Source organism: Sitophilus oryzae, unplaced genomic scaffold (assembly GCF_002938485.1).
Source record: "Sitophilus oryzae breed Bouriz unplaced genomic scaffold, Soryzae_2.0 scaffold_690_pilon_pilon, whole genome shotgun sequence".
NCBI lineage: Eukaryota > Metazoa > Arthropoda > Insecta > Coleoptera > Curculionidae > Sitophilus > Sitophilus oryzae.
Window position 1 is genome coordinate 572,763 of NW_022147296.1, and position 25,138 is coordinate 597,900.

The 25,138-nt window shown below is 34.5% G+C and overlaps 1 protein-coding gene across 1 annotated transcript; it reads left to right on the plus strand.

Moving 5' to 3' along the window:
• Nucleotides 1–10,754: 10,754 nt before the first annotated feature.
• LOC115888202 lies at nt 10,755–23,342 on the plus strand. The gene is made up of 2 exons (XM_030907835.1): nt 10,755–11,424; nt 20,629–23,342. The coding sequence occupies exons 1-2, from the start codon at nt 10,755–10,757 to the stop codon at nt 23,340–23,342; spliced, it is 3,384 nt and encodes a 1,127-aa protein (XP_030763695.1).
• Nucleotides 23,343–25,138: the final 1,796 nt, after the last annotated feature.

The window sequence follows — 25,138 nt, forward strand, 5'->3', positions numbered from 1 at the left end:
CGTTTTATTTTTCTTTTTATAAAATTCCAAATTTTAATATTGCTGGCGCCATCTATTCGCTAGATGTTAAACTTCATTCAGTACAGGTAGCGGTTCCTTTCCATAAAAACAAATTTCATTCAGTATAGACGATAGAGTTCACTTAATTGCCTTTGGTCATATGACCTGTCAATTCGAAGACTTCCGTTTTGCGAAAAGGAGGAGGAGACTTTTTCCGAGAGATTGAGATCAGAAAAAGACGCGTGGTTCAGCGTCTGACGAATCTCAGAGAAAAAAGGGCTTTCTGAAACACTTTTCCTAACAGTAAAGGCACGGGTATCCAAAGGTGGAGATTTGAAATCCTGTAGAATATACTGTTCAGAGCCTAGTTCGTGTTTTTTTGGCCTTTTCCTGGAATAAGATCACAGTAAGTGTATCTACCATTTTGTATCGCCATGTCTAACTAAATTTTATTTCAGTTATTCCCGTTTTTTATTTATTTTGATAATGTTTGATTGTGCATTACTGGTTTGGATCAGCATATAGTTTGGCTATATTTTGGAATGTGTACAGCTGATTTTCAGACCGTAAGTTATTTTTTTGGTATTCGGTGACTGTTCTGAGGGTTTTTTTTATATAGAGTAACTGGCGTATAAGAAATTGACGTATAAGTAATTGGCATATGAGTAACCACTATTGAGACAGTATTTATGACTCTACATTTATTCTACTGATATCGAAGACTCCTGCTACTATCGAAGAGTCTACATCCACTTCCGTTAGTCTGGAGACTGCCTGCCTACCTGTTCACTACGTCACAAAATAAAAAAAAATACAGATAAGTTCTAAGTTCAACACACAAGGTATTCCCTAAATTTTTTTACTTTGAGACAATATTTTGAATATCTCTGTAAATTGTTGTCATTTATTCCGTATATTATAGTCAAAATTTACCTTTTAGTTAACATTATAAGTCATGCTTTGTCCTTAACGGTACGTTTTACTTCAGTATGATCTTTTATGTGAGAATCGCTAACACGGATTCATTTTTGAAGGTTATTGTACACGACTTGTTTCGAAACATCATCGTATTGGTACTTACATAAATTTCACCTGTTTATATATTACGTAGTATAGTATACCGGAGAGAACTCTAACTAAATTTGAGTTTACTTAAAGTAGCTAACGATTTCATTGGGATAATTGAAACTGGGTTTAAACTGATTGATAATTGTGTTCGTTTTTAAATAAATGTTCAACGTAGGATAGTTATATCTGACTTTTATTCTTGATGAACATAATAGACCCTTATTGCTGTTGATTATTTTATTTTAGCTATTTCATGATCAAATTTTCTTACTGGTTTCTTACTTTACCTTTTCATACCCAAAGTAAGTGGCGCCCTTTTACTGTCTTTGACCATTACTATTTGAATACTTAACATCAATTTTAGAATCTTTGCAGCCTATACATTATTACTTTTATTTTATTATTTAACAACATTATTAAGTCACCACAGGTCACAAGCCTTACCTACGAACCCAGCTCTCCTCTAACCCTGAGCAACGGATACCTTTTTCTTTCTGTTTCAGTGATGACAGAAAAAGTCGTCACAATGTGTTCTTAAAACAATTTTTATATAACCATTAGGTCTAAAGTACTTCCTTTCTGATCTACAGGGTGTTAAAAATTAAAAAAAAATCGATATTTTGCTTAACATAAATGGCACACTACTGCTTTTTTAAAGAAAATATATTTTTCTTGACTGGTCATACTTTTTCAACAAAATTGATCTTTTGAGTTTTTCTTGTTCATCAAACGGTTGCCGAGAAAAAAATAAATATACTTATTAAGAGCCCGCCTTAAGACGTTTTCTAACGATTTTTTATTTTTTAGATTAATTAGGAAACACCCTGTATATGCATATCACAGGCAACCAAATAAACTAGTAACCTCTAAAAACTATTTTTCCTACTACTAGCGACATACCGTGTTTTTAGTGAGTACTAAATTATTTTATCAAAATTTCACCATATAAGTTTCCAGGCAATGAATAAACCACATAAAAAATTTCAAAAGTTGACATTGGATATGTCATTCTATTCAGAGTGTCATTTTCTATAGAATAAATTAAAAAAAAAATACTGAAAGTGTCATTAATAACGTTCCGCCACGGTGAAACAGGAAGTGACCGAAAACAATTTTATTGATCAGTGTCAGTGTTAGATCAAACAATGAAAGTCTGAAGGACTGAATCATTATAATATGTTATTAAAACGAAGGACTGAATCAATATAAGCTAATCGAAAAAAGTTAAGGATATTGTGTTTTGGCTAAGAAGAAAAATTTTCAGAAAAAATCTGTTATAATTAAAAATAAATATTAATATCTATGTCGTTTGAATGAATTTATTAAACTATTAATATCTATGTCGTTTGTGTTTAAAAAAAATACCTGTTTGTGAACATAAAAAAACATACAAATAAAAAGCCTTATTATCAAAAATGTACATTTAATTTTTGTTTAGAATAGAACTTGTTTGCGTGTTGCTGAGCGGCTGTTTGCGATATTGTGGTTATTCTGTCATCGATAATATAAACAGACGTCATTTAACAATAGGGGAAGCAAATCAAGCCATTGGGTTGATTCTTGGCGGTGCGCGACGGATCGATGTGGCTGATCGATTTAAAGTCACCTAAAGTGTAATTTCTAAGCTTAAAAACCGATTTAATGAGACTGGATGACATGGAGAGGCATAGGTGACTCGAAGATGACCCGGGGTGACCGAAGCTTACTGACAGGAGCTAGGATAGATCCTGCAAGAAACTACACGTTGCTCAACCAGGACCTTTTGGCTGCCAGCAGAATACGTACCCCTCGGACGGTCTGAAATCGATTAAAAAAAGCAGGCTTACGTTGCTATAGGCCTATAAGACGCCCTCCGTGGACCGCGAGAGTCAGGTTGAGGTCATAAAGCTCAACGTTTACTCTGGTGTATTGAAAGGGCTAACTGGAATGATGAGTGGCATACTGCGATGCTCAGCGATGAGGCTTCGTACTGACAGACGTACAGTTCGAGTGTAGAGACTAAGAAATACAAGAGTTAACGACCGATATGTTCAAGAAGGGCATCCCTTTGGAGTTAGAGGTGTAATGGCTGGGATGGAATTTTCTACGGAGGCCGAACGGAATTGTATGTCTGTGAAGGTACAATGACAAGTGAAATTTATGCTGACGACATCATTGGAGGATCACGGAGGGCGTCTTATAGGCCTATGTAAACCTGCTTTTTTTTAATCGATTTAAGACCGTCCAAGGGGTAATACGTACCCTGCTCTTAGCCAAAAGGTCCTGGCTGAGCAACGTGTAGGTTCTTGCAGGATCCATCCTAGCTCCTCTCATTAAGCTTCGGTCCTCCCTAGCATTTGTCGACCTTGGTCTACCCTTCCTATGCCTCTCCATGATAGATCCAGTCTCATTAACTCGATTTTTAAGTCTAGAATACTACACTTTAGGTGACTTTAAATCGATCAGCCACATCGATCTGTCGCGCACCGTCAAGAAGCAACCCAATCGCTTGATTTTCTTCCTCTTCTGTTAAATGTCGTCTATTCATATTATCGATGACAGAATAACTACAAAATCGCAAACTTCCGCTTAGCAACACGCAAACAAATTCTATTCTAAACAAAAATTAAATGTACATTTTTGATGATAATGCTTTTTATTTGTTTGGGTACATTTTTTTGTTTACAAACAGTATTTTTTAAACACAAACGACATAGGTATTAATAGTTATAACAGATTTTTTCTGAAAAAATTTCTTCCTAGCTAAAACACAATATACTTAACTTTTTTCGATTAGTTTATATGCAATTATTCAGCATAAATACAACAATAGAGCATACCTACTACTTATTTTACGTATCCGCAAATTAACCTAGTAGCACTTAGCACGCGCGAGTTATGTCGACACTTTAGCAATAATTAACATAAATAGGGCATGGCGAGCAAGATTCAATATCAGCAGGACATAAATTGCAGTAGTACGAGAGAGACAAAGCGGCATCCTTTATGTCACGCCGTGTATAATACAAAACGTATCTCGCCCTTCAATATAATAATATGCTTGGTTATGTTAGGACACATGGCTCTATATCGGTGGTTGTGCATGCTATATTAGAGGTATCGTCAAGCTACTTAGTACTAATATATTGGTTACGGACATTAGATTGTCATAAATTCAACGCTGAAACGGATGAAACTGATAAGTATTTTTTTTAAATTACCTGCTTAATTTTAATTAAAATTTATTTGACTTTCAGATTATTTATATAAAAATATTTCACTTAATTTTCTGTTATTTTTATTAAATTCAATTACTTTTGGTTTGTTCCAACCAGCATTTCGGGATCGTTTAGAAATCGTACTCGAATGTTAGCATGCGCGGACTTCAAATAATTTCGTGACGGTGAAAAAGTATCAACATTGGAACGCTTTGTGGATTGTTTTCGGGACTGCCAAAAGTGTGAAGCGTGCGTGTATGGATCGGTTTTTTGTTTTTGGTTAGAATTTCATAACATAACACTATTATTTTTGTTTGCAATTTGAAATAATAATTACTATTATTCTTGAAATGGAGAATCAGAAGCCAGTAATTGTTGGTAAGTGTTGTTTCAACTGAATACTCACTGACTCACTTATGTACCTATCCTCTCTTTTATGATCCTGTTATGCGTAATTTCCTGTTATTTCATTGCAGTGGTAGAATCTTTGAATATTATTATATAAATAAAAAATTCATTAAAATTTCCGAAAGATATACTCCACACAAACTCACAAGCAAAAGTATAAAGGCCGGTCCAGACACAACGTCTTATCGTACGACTTATCGAATCAGACAAGTCGTATCAAGTATAACGGCGCGTGTGTACCACAAAACGTACGTTTTTTTTGATCGAAGTAGGTTGGTACGATTTGTCGAAAGTTTGAAGCGCGAGGCATCATTTTATGAAAATTGGATCGAACGTGTGGACGAACGTCCGTTTTATTGGAAATTATTTTAGTATATTTTCATCGTAGTACTCGTATAGCTATTCCCTAGATCATCTAAGTCTTCGATTTTGTATCTTTCTGGTTTTTACTACAACGCAAATAGCATAGAGCGACCAAAGAAGCGCTTCTTCCATGACTGAAAACGTCGCGAAACTAAAATTGGACCGATTAATTGGAAACGTGTGGACGAGCTAATTTTTGTACACTTTGTCGAACGATTTGTCTGTACGTTTTATCGTCCGATAAGATGTTGTGTCTGGACCGGTCTTAACGCACACGTATTCGAATTCGTAAAAAAATAACCAAGACAGAAGCATCAGCCGGACGCCGGACCAGAATCAGCTGTTAAAAATCGACAATCCGTGCAATATGCTTTAATGCGCAAGTCAACCCAAACAGTTCTCAATTTGGACCATGTACCGTAATTACCGTTCTGATATCGGAACTAAACGATCCCAAGGTAGGATGGTACGTAAATAGGTCCGATAACCATCAAATCTCGGTTGGAACACATTTGAATTACTGCGCACGAGCGTGATCGTTCGGTGACGGTTCTGCGGCGGGTTGGAACAAACCTATAGTAATATTTAATAACTTTTCAACACTACAACAAAAAATGGACTTTTTCAGTTTAAATAAATACAGGGTGTCCCGATATTCCTAGAACTGCTACGTATTTTTGATTGAATTTACCTCTATACAAAAGTGCTTCGTTTGTCCACTAGAGGGCATCAAATTTAAAAAAAAATGAATAGATTTTTTCGGATTTTTTTCAAAGCTGACTTCCAAAAAATGTTTTTTTGTCACATCATTATGCTCTAATAATCTAGTTGGCGAAAATATGGACTTTTATGTTAGTATCACAAATTATATTTCACAAGCTTCATAAAAAGATAAAAAAAATAATTTTTAAATTAATTAATGTTCGGGTTTATTTTTGATTGGTGCCCTCTAACGGACAAATAATGCACTTTTGTATCAAGGTAAATTATGTGCAATTATCTTATTTTAATCCAAAAAATTCGTAGTTGTTCTATGTCATGCACAATAATGTTTACGCTTAAATTTATTTAAGAAGAGAAAACATTTTGAACCTAACCAACAATTCGGATTTATAATAGTTTACAGTAATTTTGTTAAATTATACCGGATATATGCTTTATCTAGACCGTTATTCGGAAGCTACAAACCTGTCTATGAAAATATGCATGAAAATTTACTTCCTAGCACACATCTATAGGATATTGGTACACCAGGTACAGTATCAAGATTATTATAGTGATTTTCATAGCAGCGTATGGCACAAATCGTTGCCCAGAGCGAGTTCAATTATTTTACAAAGGGTTAGATCTATCCCGAACAGGGTATCTGTGACAGTACTGCCGTTACCACTTTTCTTGACGCTAGCTCATGTGTCACGGCCTTGAATTTTTACTCCCAACGCGCGTAAAGAAGTTTCACTTCAAGAATATACTGACATTCCAGAGAATCAATTTTTATTAAAGCAATAGAACTTATTTCGCCAAAAACATTATATAAACTATCTATTTAATATGAAATAGCAATCCAAGTATAATTAATCTTGCGCCAGCATGGTTGCATTTATCTTGTCGGCAATTACTAAATGTCCGGACACAAAAATTCTAAATTACGATACAAAAATATTTTTCATGTCTTGTAGGAAGGAATGCCATGTTTTTCTCCATAAATTCCGTCTCTTATCGTTCCCAATAAATTACTCGCTGTTGGAAGAACTCGCCTCGACTTCGGATCTTTTCGTGGATATGTTAATTTACGGATGAGACGGTTATATTTCACTTTTTAGGTCGGCTTAATTACAGAAATATGTAAATAAAAGATTGAGGCTTGAATATGGAATAGTCTCGGGGTAAACATTACGCAAACTTGGAACATTGGATATAATCATGGCCGTAGGTATAATATAATATATTAGTTTCTCCAAAAAATCCTATATGAGTTTTTCGCCACTACAAGAAAATCTACAAAATAAAATAGTTATCTTATGTAAACACTTCTGGCGTTAATCCCAAACTGAAACTACTTGTCACAAGTTAGGTTCAAAGATATACAAAGTTGCCTAACGAACAAAAAAATGCTTAACGTTCGGAAAGTTTATCCCTTTCCGTCGTCGGAAGCAAAAAAATTCAAAGAAAAAAGAAAAAACTATTTAAAATATTTAAATTCACTTTAGTTTTTTTTTAAACAGATACGTCTACAAAAACCGTTGACGTTCTGTTAAAATGACATTATATCAAGTTAAACTTTAAAAATAACAATTACTACCTGATAACAATTACTTAATAAGGTAAAACCAAAGAGCCCCAAACTTTCTGTATGATTATTTTTAATTTTTACGTATGTTATGTTCTTTAAAACCAAAAAAGCGATTGCCATATATTACTAACATCTACAGATGCATGAGCAATACATTTATTTTTACTAGATTGTATTAAAAAAGCCTCTTTTATTTTTCTTTTAGAGGCTGTCGCTTCTTTCATTATAATTTTCGCGTTATTAAAATTTATTCTGTGCCCTGTGTCCCACGAATGCTGACAAATCTTAGATTTGTGAAAATCTCCCTTTCTTACATAATCTTTATGTTCTTTAATTCGAACATTTAAGGGTCTAGATGTTTCACCAATATAAAATTTATTTTTTTGTTCATTAGGCAAATTTGTTAAACCTAACTTCTGACAAGTAGTTTCCATTTGGAATTAACGCAGAAGTGTTTACATAAAATAATTATTTTATTTTGTAGATTTTCTTGCAGTGGCGAAACACCCGTATAGGATTTTTTAGAGAGATGAATCCGCCACATAGGTATAGACATTTTTTATAATATAGTAGTATTATTACATTTTATGCAATATTTAAACCACAAAAATAGAAACTTGACATTATACCATTACACACATTTACTTTTACTAAATTACTATAAAATTTTTTTATTGTTTTTTTGTTTGTTTTTTTTTGCTTTTTTTATTATTTTTGATTTTTTGTTATTATGTACTATTATTAGTCACATGAAATCATAATTCTAAATCATAAGAAAGGCAGCAAAGTAGTCATCAGAAACTATAGGCCAATAAATCTACTACCAGTAATATACTCACAAAAATAATAAACAACAGAATACAGAGAAACCAGCAGAGTAATGATATATAAAACCCAGAATTCCCAATTGGCAAAGGAGTACGACAGGGGGATGAGATGTCCTCAAAGCTGTTTACAGCAAGTCTAGAAGAAATTTAAGATTCCCTGATGATATAGACCTAATTACCAATAGTACTGAAAAACTAAAAGTACAAATTAACGAACTAATTACGGCCAGCAATAAAGTAGGTCTCAATATTAATTCAGGTAAAAAACTAAAGTAATGTACAACGAACTAGTAGACAGAAAAGATATTCTAATAAATAAGATCATCATAATCATTTAGCTTATTCTGTCCACTGCTGAACAAAAGTCTCCCTCAACTCTAACCATTTCTTTCTATTTTGTGCCAGTTGAATCCGGTTTCCAGCCACTCTCTTAATATCCTCTGCCCATCGACTAGGAGGTCGTCCTCTGCTTCTATAGGCTTCGTGTCTTGGTCTCCATTCCACAAGTCTCTTTGTCCACCGTCCATCTGTCATTCTAGACATATGTACTGCCCAATTCCATTTAAGATGTAAAACAGATATTACCGCATCCCTAATTAATAATAAAAAACTGTAAATAGTAGAAGAATGTATATATTTGGGACAACTAATACAGAGCTCGGGATCTCTACTACCAGAAATCAACAGAAGAATTAAGTTAGCATGGAGTTTTGAAGGTAAACTCAATCATATTAAAAACTAGAATACCACTTTATTTAAAGAAGAAAACATTCCACTAATGTGTACTACCAGTCATGACGTATGCATATGAACTCTGGACACCCAAAACGGACATTATAAGAAAACTGCAGGTTGCACAACGCTCAATGGAACGAAATATGCTGGGATCGACAATACGACCAAAGACCCAGGTAATAGATGTCATCTAAAGAATCAAATACCTCAGTGCACTGGGCAGGACACCTGGCAAGAAGGACAGACAACAAATGGAGCATAAAAATTGCAGCATGGTACCCACGAGGAATTAAGAGACCTAGAAGAAGACCAAACCTGAGATGGGACCATGATATTAGAAAATTAGCAGGAATAACTTGGGCTTGCTTAGCCATAACAATAGACAACAATGGGCCCAACTACAAAGAGAGTATCTAAATATGTGAGGGAGGCTACACCATAATTGGAAATGGTTGAATAAGCTGAAAATGACGATAAATAACTAATATTGGCGTAATAATAATAAAATAATAAAATTACATTTATTTAAATATAAAGGGTGTTAAATTGTATTAAAAAGAAACTCGTTCTTTGGACAACAATATTTTTACTTTTATTTAGTAGCTTATTGTGAAACTAATTTATTTAGATTAATAGAAACGTAATAATATCTCTAATAATTCACAGGCCGACATGATTTTTGTAACACGAGTCAGTTGCAGAATTTCTTCATAAAAATATGCTTCTAATAACAGAAAAAATACTCCTGAAGCTCCTACACGTACCACTTTTCAGTTGCCTAATTACGCCTCTTTTTTGCAGGTAGTCAATTTTATAGATGTCAGGTATTAAGTCTAGGTAGATTCGTTTACATACAGGTAAATTTTATGATGGGATGATTGAAAGGGACGCATTTTGTGCACTATAATATATTGTGAAAAACATAAGAGAGTTCAGTTTTCAGTTGATTTTCGACGTGAGTTGTTCTATGCGTGTAGATAAATAGTACGAAAATGTCAAGTCAAACGCGCCGCAGTTGTAAAGTGTCTCCTGATCGATTTTGTTACATTTGTGGAGAATTTATGGTGCAATCACAAGCCAGACCATTTTCTGAAAATGTGAAGAAAGCCTACTTCAAGTATTTTGGAGTTTTGGTTGGAGATCAAGACAAGCAGTGGGCTCCTCATGTGTGCTGCGTTACTTGTAGCGTGTCGCTTGTGCAGTGGATGAAAGGGAAGAGGAAAAAATGCCATTTGCGGTTCCAATGGTATGGCGAGAACCAACTAACCATTTTGACGATTGCTATTTTTGCCTGACGAAAACTGAAGGTTTTTCCAAAAAACAAAAGCACAAGATCGAGTATCCCAATTTGCCGTCTGCCATACGACCTGTTCTTCATGGTGCAGATCTCCCAGTGCCGATCGCGCCCTTAGACTGGCAAGGTATTGTTTTGGAAGATAAGGAAGATATTGAATCAAACAGCTCTGGAGACCAGTGTACTGATCCTACCTTTACCCCAGAGGGCGGTTCCGACAAGCCACATTTGATTGTTCAAAGCGAGTTGAATGACTTAGTGCGTGACTTGGGGTTATCAAAGCAGCAGTCAGAACTTCTTGGATCCCGGCTTAAGGAATGGAATCTGTTAGCCAATGAAACAAAAATCACCACTTTTAGAAAAAGAAATGCTCCGTTCTCTGCATTCTACAGTATGGAGGATTCGTTGTGTGCATGTACTGATATCGATGGCTTAATGCAGGAACTTTCTATAGAACATTCTCCTGTGAGTGGCGCTTATTCATAGATTCGTCGAAATATAGCCTAAAAGCTGTGTTATTGCATAACGGAAATTTAAAACCCTCTATACCAGTTGCCCATTCAGTGACAATGAAGGAAACTTATGAAAATATGCGCATGCTTTTAGATAGAATCAACTACAACAGGTATAAATGGCAGATATGTGGGGACTTGAAAGTTATAGGAATTTTAGTGGGACTTCAGGGAGGATTTACAAAATATTGCTGTTTTCTTTGTTTGTGGGACAGTCGTGCAGTAAATCATCATTATGTACAGAAAATTTGGCCAGAAAGAAGTGAATTTCAACCGGGTTCCCAAAATGTCAAGTATATCCCTCTTGTAGACCCCAAAGACGTCCTCCTGCCTCCTCTTCATATCAAACTTGGCCTCATGAAAAACTTCGTGAAAGCTATGAATAAAGAAGGTGATGGATTTAAATACCTAAGGCAAGTCTTTCCCCAGTTGAGTGATGCCAAATTGAAAGAGGGTATTTTTATTGGACCACAAATCAGGAAATTGTTGGACGACACAAATTTCACAGACACGCTTACCAGGCAGGAACTCAGAGCATGGACCTCATTTGTTAGTGTAGTGAGGGGATTTTTGGGAAACAATAAGGATGCGAACTACGAACAATTGGTTAATGAGCTTTTAGATGCTTATAAATCGCTTGGTGCCCGAATGTCTTTAAAAATTCACTTTCTCCATTCTCATTTGTCATTTTTCCCTGAAAATATGGGTGCTGTCAGTGATGAGCAAGGTGAGAGATTCCATCAAGACATAAGGACAATGGAAATTCGTTATCAATGACGATGGGATCCAGCCATGATGGGTGATTACTGTTGGTTTTTGAAGAGAGAAGACGCGGTCCCTCATAAAAGGAAAAAGTAAAAGTTTTTGTTTATGTTTTGATCTCGTTTCGATTGTTTTTGTACTTTTTAGGTATAAGTAATGTTTGAGGAGTGTAAACTATAAAATATAATCGGTATATAGGCTTAAGAAGTTCTTAAATCATGTTTTGAATAGCTATCTTAATATATTGAATATTGTAATATTGAATGATGTTTTATTAATGTAACAAAAAAACCTTACGTGTTACGACTTTTTTTTTGCCACTTTCGTGATTAGATAGGTTCATTCTACCACAATATCCTATTGAGCTTTGTGTTACATCGAAAAAATTTTTTTTTGTCGGCCTGTGTAATTTTTAGGGTTCCGTACCCAAAGGGTATAAACGGGAACCCTATTACTAAGACTTCGCTGTCCGTCCGTCTGTCACAAAGGTCTATCTTATGAACCGTTATAGCTAGACAGTTGAATTTTTACAGATGATCTATGTTGCCGCTATAAGAACAAATACTAAAAACAGAATTAAATAAATTTTTATAAATAAAAAAGTACTTTCACTAAACATTATCTTTTAAGTAAGAATTTTACATAGGCCAAGTCCTCGGTGGCCGCGTGGTTAAAGTGCTAGGACTTTACGCTGCTATAACGTTGGAGCCGTAGTAAGGCAGGTTCAAATACTAGTCAAGGCGACTTTTTTTTAATCGTTTTTTTTTAATTTTTACATATTTATTTTTACTTTTTACATATTTATTATTGATTAATACAATTTTTAGTAATGTGTTTCTTCATTTTTTTTTAATTACTTATACGCGCATTCAAAATTTCAGCTAAATCGGAAAAAAAGTTTATAATAATATAGTGTCTAATGTTGTATAGATAATGAATGGTACGGAACCCTTCGTGCGCGATTCCGATTCGCACTTGACCAATTTTTTTATTTTCTAAATAATGTACTTAATACACAAGACTGCTCTGCATTTTTTTCTTTGCTTTTCTTTAATTGCAGCTTTAATATTTAATTTATCGTTTTAAAAACGAGTCGCCTCTGATATATTATAGATTTTTCGGAGCGAATTGTACATACGACTCAAGTTCGTACATCGTCGCGTGACCGACTAACTTTAACTTTGTTTGAAATTTATTTGTTATTCATACTCCACTTAAAACTTAATTAATAATGCCGTTGTAACTGAGTAGTTAAGCCATTTGGGGTTTAGTGTTATTTAAACTTTGGAAGATTATTTATTACCTTCAAACTTAACACGTCCTTTACGTCAAAAAATAAATGAGGTAAAATTAAGCTTAGATAATATATTTGATTGATTTCTTTTTAAAGTTATACTTTAAAGTTATTCTTCTTATAACGCCGACAGATAACAGTATTTCTATCAGATATTACCAATTCCATCAAAATATTGGTTAGACGATTATTTATTATTTATATTAGTTATTAACGTATTATAATAAGTACTAATAAATAATAAGATTAGTGCATCTTTTAACCGGCCAGAAAACATCACAGAAACATTAGACTATCAAGTGTAGTTTTCCAAGGTTCCTTGATTAAAAATTAGTGTTGTGTTTTTAGCACTCTAGATTGAAACTTAAAATGCTATTTTTATAAGCGAAAATATTAAAAGTTGATATATGACATGTCATTCAGTTGTGAATGTCATTTTCTATCAAATAAGGTAAAAAATATCGCGGTACTATTTAAAATTCAAAAGTTGTAATTATTTCCGGTAAAACAGAAAATAACCTAAAATACTTGAATACTTCAATCAATCCTGATTAGCAGCCTCTCCCACATATTCAGAGACTCTCTTTGTAGTTGGGCCCATTATTGCATATTGTTAATCAAACCAAATCAAATGATGACGTTTTCTAAATTTCAATACCTTTATTATAAAATTTATCTTTTATGCATTTTAATGTAGCTACCTATTCTCTGCTTTTACGTTTTCTTCGAGTTTAATATTGAAAAGTAGCTTACAAAACATTCACGATTACTTGTTGTCTTGCATAGATAAATGCAACAAGTTTAGATTGGAAAGCCCGTAAAAATTTTAGGTCGCGAAATTATTTTGGGTCGCGACCGTTATACGCGATCTGGCGCTGCTATAGCGGTCGCTAAGAACAACGACAAACAAATACAGAAATAATTTTCTCTTGTCAAAGTCAAAAATCATAATAATCTTTCAAAATCAAAACCGCTCTCATTAAAGAAATTCCAAAAAGTGTTTATAGCGTCCATTTTGAAAGTAATAATTGTTATCTTGTGAGTTTAATTCAAGTTTTATTTACTCCAACCGGTGATAATTGTGAAAAAGTGGCATTAAAAACTTAAAAAGCTGTGCTATGAACTGTGAACTGCAAAAACCATCGGGGATCGTGGCATAACGTCGGTTTCCAATGTTTTATAGGTATTTCATACATGCGTCCTTATATAAAATAAAGTTTCTTGTATGCAACACACCGTCTTTTATTTATAAAATTAAATGGAAATAATAATAAATTTGAATAAACAATATTTGGCGATATAATTCCGGAAAAAGCCGAACCGCTCCGAAATTTTCAAAAGTTTTGGGTCGCGACCGTTGCAAGAATAGCGCCAAATAGTGTTTACATTGTCCTTATGGGCACTTTCCAATCTAAACTTGTTTCATTTATCTATGTTGTCTTGTTTTTCATGTTTTGTATAAATGTCCCTGCCTTTAAGAAACAATGGCTGCATGATAAGTTTAAATGGTCCTTAAAACTATTTAGTTAATAAAATTTATTTACCTTTACTGCCTACCTCCATTGCTTTTGGCTGTAAATACAAAATATTATTACAAATTTCAGAAATTAAATGAGAATTTCACTCGAACTTCCCATATATCCTTGATTTCTGTCAAAAAATGACAAAATGACATTGATTGACAAACAAAACCAGAAAAACCCGCCTTCTCGCGCTGATTAGTTTGGTGACAGTTAAAACGGAATTTTTCAGGAACCGTGTTCCGTAATAAGAAAACTTTCAGGAAACCGATAGAAATGGAACATAAAACCATAACTAAGGTAAGCAACGGAATACATCCTAAGGCTGTATTCCGTTGCAAAACCAGGCGAACCAGACCGGTAAATTACGGTGAACAGCGGTTCCTGAAAAATATCGGTTTTATACGGAACGGTTTTGTCAAATACTTGAAACGTCAAATGTTGACGTTTTCTAAATTTCAATACCTCTATTATAAAATTTATCTTTTATGCATTCACAATTACTTGTTGTCTTGTTTTTCAAGTTTTCTTTAAATGTTCCTGACTTTAAGAAACAATGGCTGCATGATAAGTTTAAATGGTCCTAGGTCCTATTTAGTTAATGAAATTTATTTACCTTTACTGCCTACCTCCATTGCTTTTGGATGTAAATACAAAATATTATTACAAATTTTAGAAATTAAATGAGAATTTCACTCGAACTTATTCAATATTTCCTTGATTTCTGTCACAAAAATGACATTGATTGACAAACAAACCCAGAAAAACCAGCCTTCTCTATTATTAGATTAAAAATTACTAAAACATAGAACTGATGATCCATGACATTCCCCATAAAATATTACAAATAAAAAATGACAGCGAACTTCATTTCATAACCATAGCCAAAACCGTTTTTTTTTCGATCGTATTGTATTATAGTTTCTGCATAGAGATATTCTGATGTGAAACGTATATGTTGGTATAGTGCATGTTTTCTTTATTTCTACAGAATTTCAAAAAGATAATGTAACTTTATATACAAAACTTCAAGCTTTCCGACATAATAATGCTATTTTCCTCCGACAAGCTATCCCTTTATAACAGCCCATTTTGCTTCTGATATTAGATTTGCTTTTAGACGTAACTGAATAAGATATGAAGGATAATGCAAATGCGTTATCTTTATTGAAATCGCATTTGGTTGAAAATCGAAAATTACGTGAAATATTCTGTGAAAGATAAATAGTCTAAGAGCTGGCTACATAATAAGCCTTCTCATCGTTACATGGCTAATTTATTGTGTGAGATATCCTTGTCATGTCTGCCAGCGCGATCTCGGGGCTTAAAGGGGGATGGCCAATCGAAAGGGTGAAATTTTGACACTAAAAATATTATAAGGTACACGGGTTATAATTGCAAAAATAGCTTTTATTTATTATTAAGAAACATGGAAAATTATTGGCAGACATTTTTCTAGTCGCTAAAATGCCGACAGACAACGCGAAGGGCATGAAATTTTAAAAATTATCTCGAAAATTATTAAAAAATGAAATTTGAAGAATGAAAAAAATTTATGGCATACATGCATGCCGATTGGTGGAATGTCATATTTATTTATTTTAAAAGTCGTATGCAAAAGGGCAGACAAAAAGATCGTGGCTAAATCAGGTGCAGACAGTTATCTAGCGCTTTCAGGGAACGCTCGCCGCCTCATCCATTTAAGTATATGTAGATAAATCATGTATACGATTATATTATAAATATATTTTTTTAATATTTCAAAACAGATATCATACATTTACTATTCTGTCTCACTATTTGTATCTGACTCAAAGTACTGCAGATCCCCGCTCTCGCAAACGAGTCTTCCTCTGAGTCGATATCTACACCATAAAACTTCTGTAGACAGGTATTATGTTTCAATTGATAACGAGGCCAGCATTTCCTGAAAACGCTTATACAGGGTGAGTCTTAAATAAGTGAAAATACATTTAAGGGTGATATATGGATAGCAGGAACATGTCTATGATTTTTTTTTCGCAAAAAAAGATGTAGAAAATGGTGCATTATTTTTAAATATTCCTCTATATTTTAGAAAACTTTTTAGAACTGCCTGTTCACCGGCTTCACTTACGGCTTTACTCAATGGCTACGGCACACGCAAGTACCGAAAAAAACAGGTGTCTCACAAAATTATTTAACAATAAATCAATTTTAAGTCTATAAACCTGACTAAATGAAATTTTGGCAAAAATGTTTAAATTTGTTGTATACTTTAAGATACCGAGCAGCTCTTCATTTTACTTTATAGAGCAAATGATTGTAACAAATATTAGCTGCAAAAATTAGTTTAAACCGAATTTTATTATGGCTATGTTGGTCACATTGCGCCGCGTTCAGCAATGTTGTCCTTTATTATTTGACAATTATCCTAGTGTCAGTCATTATTTTGTATAATATCGTGTTGTTGAATCTTTGTGAGTAATTCTCGTTTTTTGCCTATTTTCATAGCTTTTTTTTAAAAAACTGCACTTTTAAGTACAAACAGTTCTTTTAAGAAGTAAATTTTCGAGTTTTTGTATTGAATTTCTTGAAATTTGTGGGTTGAAAATATGTCGAAGCATTTAAACAGTCGAAGCAAAGACCATGACAATAAAGGTCCTTGACTGCAGTCAGAAAAGTAAGTTTGATTGATAAGCACATTATACCATTTTCAAAGTAAGTTTTTATTAAATTCTGTGATTATTAGTTTGTGCTTTAATAGCACCCTCTTACTGTGGTATTATAAGTTGTACGAGCCCTAACAACTATATGTTGGGACAAGGTCTTTTTTTGCTATAAAAATTGGAATTTGTTAAAACGACTCCATTTATTTTGTTTATTATTTTAAATTCAAACATTACAATATCATCTAGACAATTTTACTATACTTTTATAACTTTGCAAACAAGTCACTTTTGATAATGGCTTATTTTGCCAAAATCAAGCCAAATTTTCTGACAACTATATTGGGACAGCACAACAAGAAATTTGTTTAATACGGAGTTACATCAACTTTGGCCTTAACAACTGCCTGAACTCTTAATGGCATTGTATTTACCAAAGATTGGCACATTTGAGGAGAAAAATTATCCCAAATTTCCTGCAGATTTGTCCGCAAATCAAAAATTGGTCGTTGAGGGTGGTTTCTTAAATATTGCTTCATTTTATGCCACACAGTTTCTATAGCATTGAGGTCCGGACTACTTGCAGGATGGGATAGAACTTTTACATTATTATTACCGAACCAATTTTTAGTTGATTTTGCTGAATGGCACGATGCTCCGATCTTGTTGGAAAATATAGTCTTCGTTTAGAAACAATTGTTGAGCACTAGGTAAAGGTGATTTCTCAAGTATATGTTGATATTTTTGGGCGTTAACAGTGCCATCTATAAAATTTAATTTGCCCAAACCCCTTGCTGACATGCAACCCCAAACCATAATCCCCTTAGGAAATTTAACAACCCTTTTTTAAGCAATCTTTATATGAAAGGCTCCTGCTTTATTTCGTGTTATTCGTTTTCGATGATCTCCAACGCAACATCAAATTTAGACTCATCACTAAATATGACCTTATTCCAATCATTTTGTGTTCACGATAATTTAGATTTTGCTCATTTGTAGCGATTTTTCTTTTGAATTTCTGTCAGTAGCGGTTTTTCTTTGGCCTAAATAAGAATTTGTATCTTCAATAATCTTAAGGTAATTGATTATGCACACAAAATAAAGTTTACCTTGTAAAACCCCAGACCGCATTTATGGATATATTTTCGGCAACATTCTCCTGATATATTTAAACCAGTTACAGTATTCCATTTAACTGTTACTTCGCGAAGAGTACTTCTTCTCGCAGACTTGCAAATTTTTACTAAATTTCGTAAATCTCTCTGAGATACAACTTTTGACCTTCCCGAACTTTTACCTCTAACGTCTACATTGACAGATTCGCCGTATTTTTTTATTATATTAAAGACGGTGGTTTTTGGAATACTTAAATCATCAGAAATTTTTCGAATTGTTTTTCCCATACTGTATTGACGAATGAAAATTTCGCGTAGTTTTTGATTTGTAGCTTTTCCACGGACCATTACTTTGAATTAAATTAACAAAATTGAAAATTAAAAAAAGTAAAATTACTTACAGTAAATCTCACTACTCAAAGTATCGAGTTACTTACAAGCTGTCAATGCTGAAGTAAACAGTTTGCGACATTTGTGACGTTTATAGCAAAGCCGCCTATGATGATATTAATTATTTAAAAATACTTGTCCCAACATTTAGTTGTCAGCAAATTTGTCCTTTTATGAACAAAATCCGCTACTGTAAATATGGATTGATTTACAAATTCATAAAAATATTGTCAAGTTGTTAGGATATATGGCTATGGTTATATTTTAAAAAATAAATTTATATTTTTCAGTCATTTTGAAAAACCAAGGCAATAATTCCAAAATATGATCTTGTCCCAACATATAGTTGTTAGGGCTCGTACATCAATAAATAAGTAAATAACCCATAACGCTTATAATAATATTCATAATGGACTAGTTTTTGGCAATATGTAGGTAGTAAACGATATGTAGTACGATAAGTAAAATAAGCTATAAAACAAATAAATCAATAATTAATCACTAAAATATTAGTTATTAAATTAACAATAAAACGTAAAACTCTTTAAAAAATGATATAATAAATATGTTGTTTGTCAATTTTAAATTAAGATTCATCTCATAAATCCATCACAATCTGGCAGCGCTGTCGCCATATCTTGTCACTCAAAGTTGATCACATGCACCGGAAATTGTTTTGCGATTACCATAGTTCGTATCAAATAAACTCTTAATCACGTGATTAAGCTTGACCGGTGCAGCATTGCCTATTTTAATACATTTTCTTCTAATCAAAATATTTTAGGAAACAAAAATAAATTAATTATAAATATATAAACAGTTATTATTTACTCCAGCACTACTCCTTAACAGCACTTAAGGGACATACAGGGCCATTACTACCGCTTTCCTGTTCAAAACGTTCTAATAAATTTGCGATGCGATTTTTGCAACGGCTATGAAGCTATCTTGTACCACTTCGCACTAAAAGAAGTTCTAAAAAGAACAACAGTTCGTTATAGTTCGACAGCAAGGTCTGCAAGTAAAAACTTTTAAGCTTAAAGTATCACAACACAATTCGTTTAAACTAAAAACTAATAATACAAAACTAAAGTGTCAAAACGAATAACCATATAAGGAAATAAATTAATAAATATGGCAACTTGGCATTTTTTTACAGTGGAGCTATCACCTCAATCCCTAGCGGGAAATGCAAATTCCAGTTAGTCAGCCCGGCGCCGAATATATCCATAGTTGGCAACAATGAATTTAAAAATCGCGCCCTCGATTATGTAACTAAAGTTTTAATTGGTATCGCTTATATAAATTAATTTGTACGTAATCGAAGTTATCCGATTAAGAATTCGTCTTAACTGGTCGATTTAAGCCCATGTTTAATGTCTGGTAGTTCTGATTGGCTATCATTTCCTGACCTAGTATCTACGTGTCGCTCCTAATAGGTTTGGCTACGCTAAAATCCAATCTGTGTAATGTGTATGTCACAGTGCATATAGGAACAAGTTGACTCTCTTTGTACTTGCCATGTTAAATTAGACGGCAAGCCACCAATTATATGGTCCAGCCTTACAATAATTTAACATACATTATCCAATATTTTTTCGTAGCAAAACGTAGTATTTTAAGAAGGCATCCAAAAAGACCTGGTTTAAAATTTAAAAGAAGTAGAAACAAAACGAGACTTTGAGTCTTTTTAGGGTTCCGGACCCAAAAAGTAGAAACGGGAACCCTATTACTATTTAGACTTTGCTATCCGCCCAAACAAAATCTATCGCTGTCACAAAGGTCTATCTTATGAACCGTTATAGCTAGACAGTTGAAATTTTTACAGATAATGTATCTATGTTGCTGCTAAAAGAACAAATACTAAAAACAGAATTAAATAAATGTTTATAAATAAAAAAGTACTTTAGTAAAAAGTACTTAGTCATATAGTCAGGCCAGACAGAGGAAAGTAACCGGGATAGGGTTCTTTACTGTGTCCGCTACGGTACCCAGGGCAAGCCGTACAGCCTGTGCCATACCCCGACGGGAGCGGGCTCCACTAATACAGACTATCTTCCCATACACCTATCCCCATACAGACACATAACACAAAACTTGACCCTAGACGGTCACAACTCTCCTTTGGCGGGCTAACCACCCTTCAAGGGAAGATAAAATAATCGGTTCTACAAACTAGAAAACAAGCCTCGGATGCGACAGGTGGAGGATCGGCGCCTGTTCGCCAGACTGAACCGACCTTAGCGGAGGTAGGCGAAGCAAGTGGCGCCCCAACGCGAAATCGTACCACAAGGTCACGCGACGGAAACGGACAAAGCACCGATAATGGAGGGTTAGAAAACTTGGGTCGTACTCAAAATGACCCCGTTCCTAACCCGCAGCCCCGCACGAGACGTGTGCGCTGGACCAGGAATGATAACCTAGATTTGATACGCGCATACTACAGGGCAACTAATGGCGAACAGAACAAGACAGGATATAGAATACGGCTTTATGAACAGTGGATCAGTCTTAGACCCGATTTCCCTAGAGAATCGCAACAACTTGCAGACCAATTACGCTCAGTATTACGTAGAAAAGTCATATCAAACGCAGAACTGGATCATCTAAAGCAAGCAGTACTAGCAGAAACACAAGACCCGGAACAGGAACAGAATGACAACCTAAATGAAATTTCAGAGACCACCCACAACACACCTCAATCCCGTGAACACGCGTCTTCAATTCGCAGACAATCACGGCACTCGGTCATACCACACCCTGAAGAAAATATAGTAACCGAAGAAATTGGACGGATATTTGAAGAGTACCGTATGAAATATAGTGGTGTTGACTTCTTAAGTCGTCCAAGGCTTCCTAAAATTAAATATAATAATCAAACAAAGTCAACTGTCGCCATCATGAATAGAGCATTAAGCCAATACTTACCGCAAAGTTTATCTCTTCAGGACACATGTGATTTAATCTACTGCGCCGCTGCTGCTGTCTGTCATGTTACCGGATTGAGGATAGGAGAGATGGCGCAATCATCAAATCATAAACCTCAAATACCACCTTGGAAGAGGAGACTGGAAAATAAAATAAAAGATATTAGGGTAACTATTGGAGTACTACATACATACCTAACAAATGATAACCCGTCGAACAGAACCAAACGAATAGTAAATGATATCATCCGACAAAATAACTTGGAAGCTGGTTCCGTTCGTATCCTAAGGGAATTTATGGACAACCTGAAACAAAAAATAGCTGCATTAGGGTGTCGTTTGCGACGATACAATGAGAGTGAAAAACGGCGCAAACAAAATAAACAATTTATTACCAACCAGAAGTTGTTTCTTAGAGCACTGAGCACCCAAAAAGAAGAACCTGATAGGGCGCTTGTTAAAGCTGATGAAATGTATAACTTCTGGAATAACATCTGGGGAAATGAGCAAGAACATCAAGATGCTTACTGGATTAAAGAAGAAATACACCGCACGCAAGATTTACCGAAAATGAGGGAAATCCAGATAACAGAGAACGATATTAAACAGGCCGTTAGCTCACTAGGAAACTGGAAAGCACCCGGAATTGATAAAATCCAGGCATACTGGTGGAAGCACCTCACACATGTCCATGCAGTCTTGGCAATACAATTGACCCAAGCAATAAAAAATCCCGCTGAAACAATACCTGCTTTTTTCACCATGGGCATCACGCATATGATACCTAAAAATAAATTTATTGATGATCCTAAAAACTTCAGGCCAATAACTTGCCTACCAGTCATATATAAAATTTTCACGTCTGTATTCGAAAAATCAATATCAAAACACCTAACAAATCACCATATACTGGCAAGAGAACAAAACGGCAGCCGAAAAGGGTCTAGAGGAAGTACAGAGTGGCTTATAATTGATAATGTAATCGGAAAGCAAGCATATAAAAACCAAAGAAACATATCTATCGCTTGGATCGATTACAAGAAAGCGTTCGACTCTGTACCACATTCATGGCTACTTAAAATTCTGGAGATCTACAAGATAGATACCTCAATAGTCAGAACTCTTCAATATTTAATGCAGCAATGGCAAACATCTCTTCTCGTTACTTCCTCAAGGGACAGCTATCAAACCAAACCATTAAAAGTCCGAAGAGGGATATTCCAGGGGGATAGCTTGAGCCCACTAATGTTTTGCATGGCCATAAACCCACTAAGTTTTATGCTTAAGTCTAGCAAATATGGCTATGCTGTGAAGAACAATCCCCAAGTAAAGATTTCCCATTTGCTTTACATGGATGATTTAAAATGTTACGCGAGCAACCCAGAACAACTTAAAGGGCAAATGGAACTTGTAGCATCCTTTAGCCAAGCTGTTCGTATGGATTTCGGTATGAAAAAATGTGCATTCTTGCACTGTAAAAAAGGGAAAATCGAAGAATCTAACGAGATTATTTTAACTAACGAAATAACATTCTCACCGTTACATCTAGGTGAAACCTACAAATATCTTGGTATCCATCAAGCTCTAAAAATTGATGATGGAGTAATAAAAAAGACTGCGGAGGATGCATTTATGAAGAGGGTTTGTAAAGTCTTGAGAACAGAGCTTCATGCGAAGAATAAAATAGCTGCGATCAATGTATGGGCAGCACCTGTAATTCTTAATACATTCGGAGTTCTAAAATGGTCACAAACCGACCTGGAGTCTCTCGATAGGAAAGTCAGAACATCAATGACAAGGCACCGAATACACCACCCCCATGCTTTAACCATTAGACTCTACATGCCAAGGGACAAAGGTGGAAGAGGAATTATTAGTCTCATTGCTATGCATGAAAAGCACATCAGAAGTCTGCAGCATTACTTTGACCAATCAAATGACCCTCTCCTTTCACTATTAAGACCGCCGACAGGAATTTCACACCTTTAAACTTAGCAGGTCAAAGATTACCTGCAGGTACTAGGGGTGCTGAGGAACTAATCGAGGAGTGGAAAGGGAAAGCCTTGCATGGAAGATATCCATCCAACTTATATAACCCAGACGTTCACCGAAATCTGTCATTACGGTTTCTTAGAGATGGAGAGCTCAGAGCTGAGACCGAATGATTTATTATAGCTATACAAGACCAGCAAATACCAACTAAAAATTTCCTAAAAATAATAGCCAAAAAGGATTTACCTACTGACAGATGCCGACTATGCAATGCCTTTCCGGAAACAATTCAACACATCTGCTCTGGATGTACCTATCTTGCACCGCGATATTATCTGGACAGGCACAACCGGGTGGCTAGTATTCTACACCAAGAAATCTGTAAAAAAGAAAATATTTTAAATGAAATTACACCCTACTACCGATACTTACCTGAAAAAATAGTAGAAAACGAAAACGTAAAAGTATACTGGGATACTGACATCATCACAGATCGTACTGTGCAGCATAATAGACCTGATATAGTAGTCTTCTATTAAAAACAAAAACATGCTTACCTGCTGGATATCACAATACCACTAGACGAAAATATTAAAAATGCAAGAAAAGAGAAAAACACAAAATATGAAGCACTGGCGCAAGAACTAAAAGCTATATACGATTTGAGCAAGACTTTTATATTACCAATAATATTTACCTGTAACGGCCTAGTAGACGTAAACCTTGTTCAAAGCCTTAAAAAACTCCAACTTCACAACCTGGAAAGAATCATCTCTACCATGCAGAAGTCCACAATTCTTTCTACCTGTTCTATCGTTCGCACTGTGTTGAACCGCGATTAGGTCGTTGATAAGAATTATCCCGACTTAGTGGCTAAAACCGGCTTTAAGCTTGAAAAAAAAAAAAAAAAAAAAGTACTTTCTTTATTATATTTTAAGTAAGAATTTTACATAGAATCTTTCAAGTCCTCGGTGGCCGCGTGGTTAAAGCGTTAGGACTTTACGCTGCTATGACGTTGGAGCCGTAGTAAGGCTGGTTCGAATGCTAGTCAAGACGACTTTTTTAATCGTTTTTTTTTAATTTTTACATATTTTTACATATTTATTTTTACTTTTTACATATTTATTATTGATTAATACAATTTTTAGTAATGTGTTTCTTTATTTTTTTTAATTGCTTATACGCGCATTCAAAATTTCAGCTAAATCGGAAAAAAATAGTGTCTAATGTTGTATAGATAATGGTACGGAACCCTACGTGCGCGAGTCCGACTCGCACTTGACCAATTTTTTTTCTACTTCTTTTTAATTAAAACGTAGTATTACAAATAAACATAGGTACTCATTACACTATACAGTTGGGGTTGGATGCTTTGCTGTTAGAAACACTAATTAGCCTTATGCACCAATACACTTTCCTTTTACTACTGCATTCAATTATTTTAATCATATACCGGGTGGTGCATCATCGCTGGTAACATAGGAACCATCCCATGCAAATTTTGAACTATCCAAATATTGGCTCCCCTATTCATTTTACAGCTAAGTTGCAAATAGGTTTTTAAAGATATTCCTATGCTGAATACACATGACAAATTCGAACAATTTTGGGCAAGCCGATTTTAATGAATTTTAGAAAGATTGTATCTACACACACCGGAAAAATCTAGGGATATCATTTTATTAAAGTTAAAAATAAATGTTTTGAATAAACAACCACATATTTGTAGGCCGATTCTTTCTATTTCGATTGAAACGAAGTAGTCACACTAGTTATTTCTAAATTTGGGATAT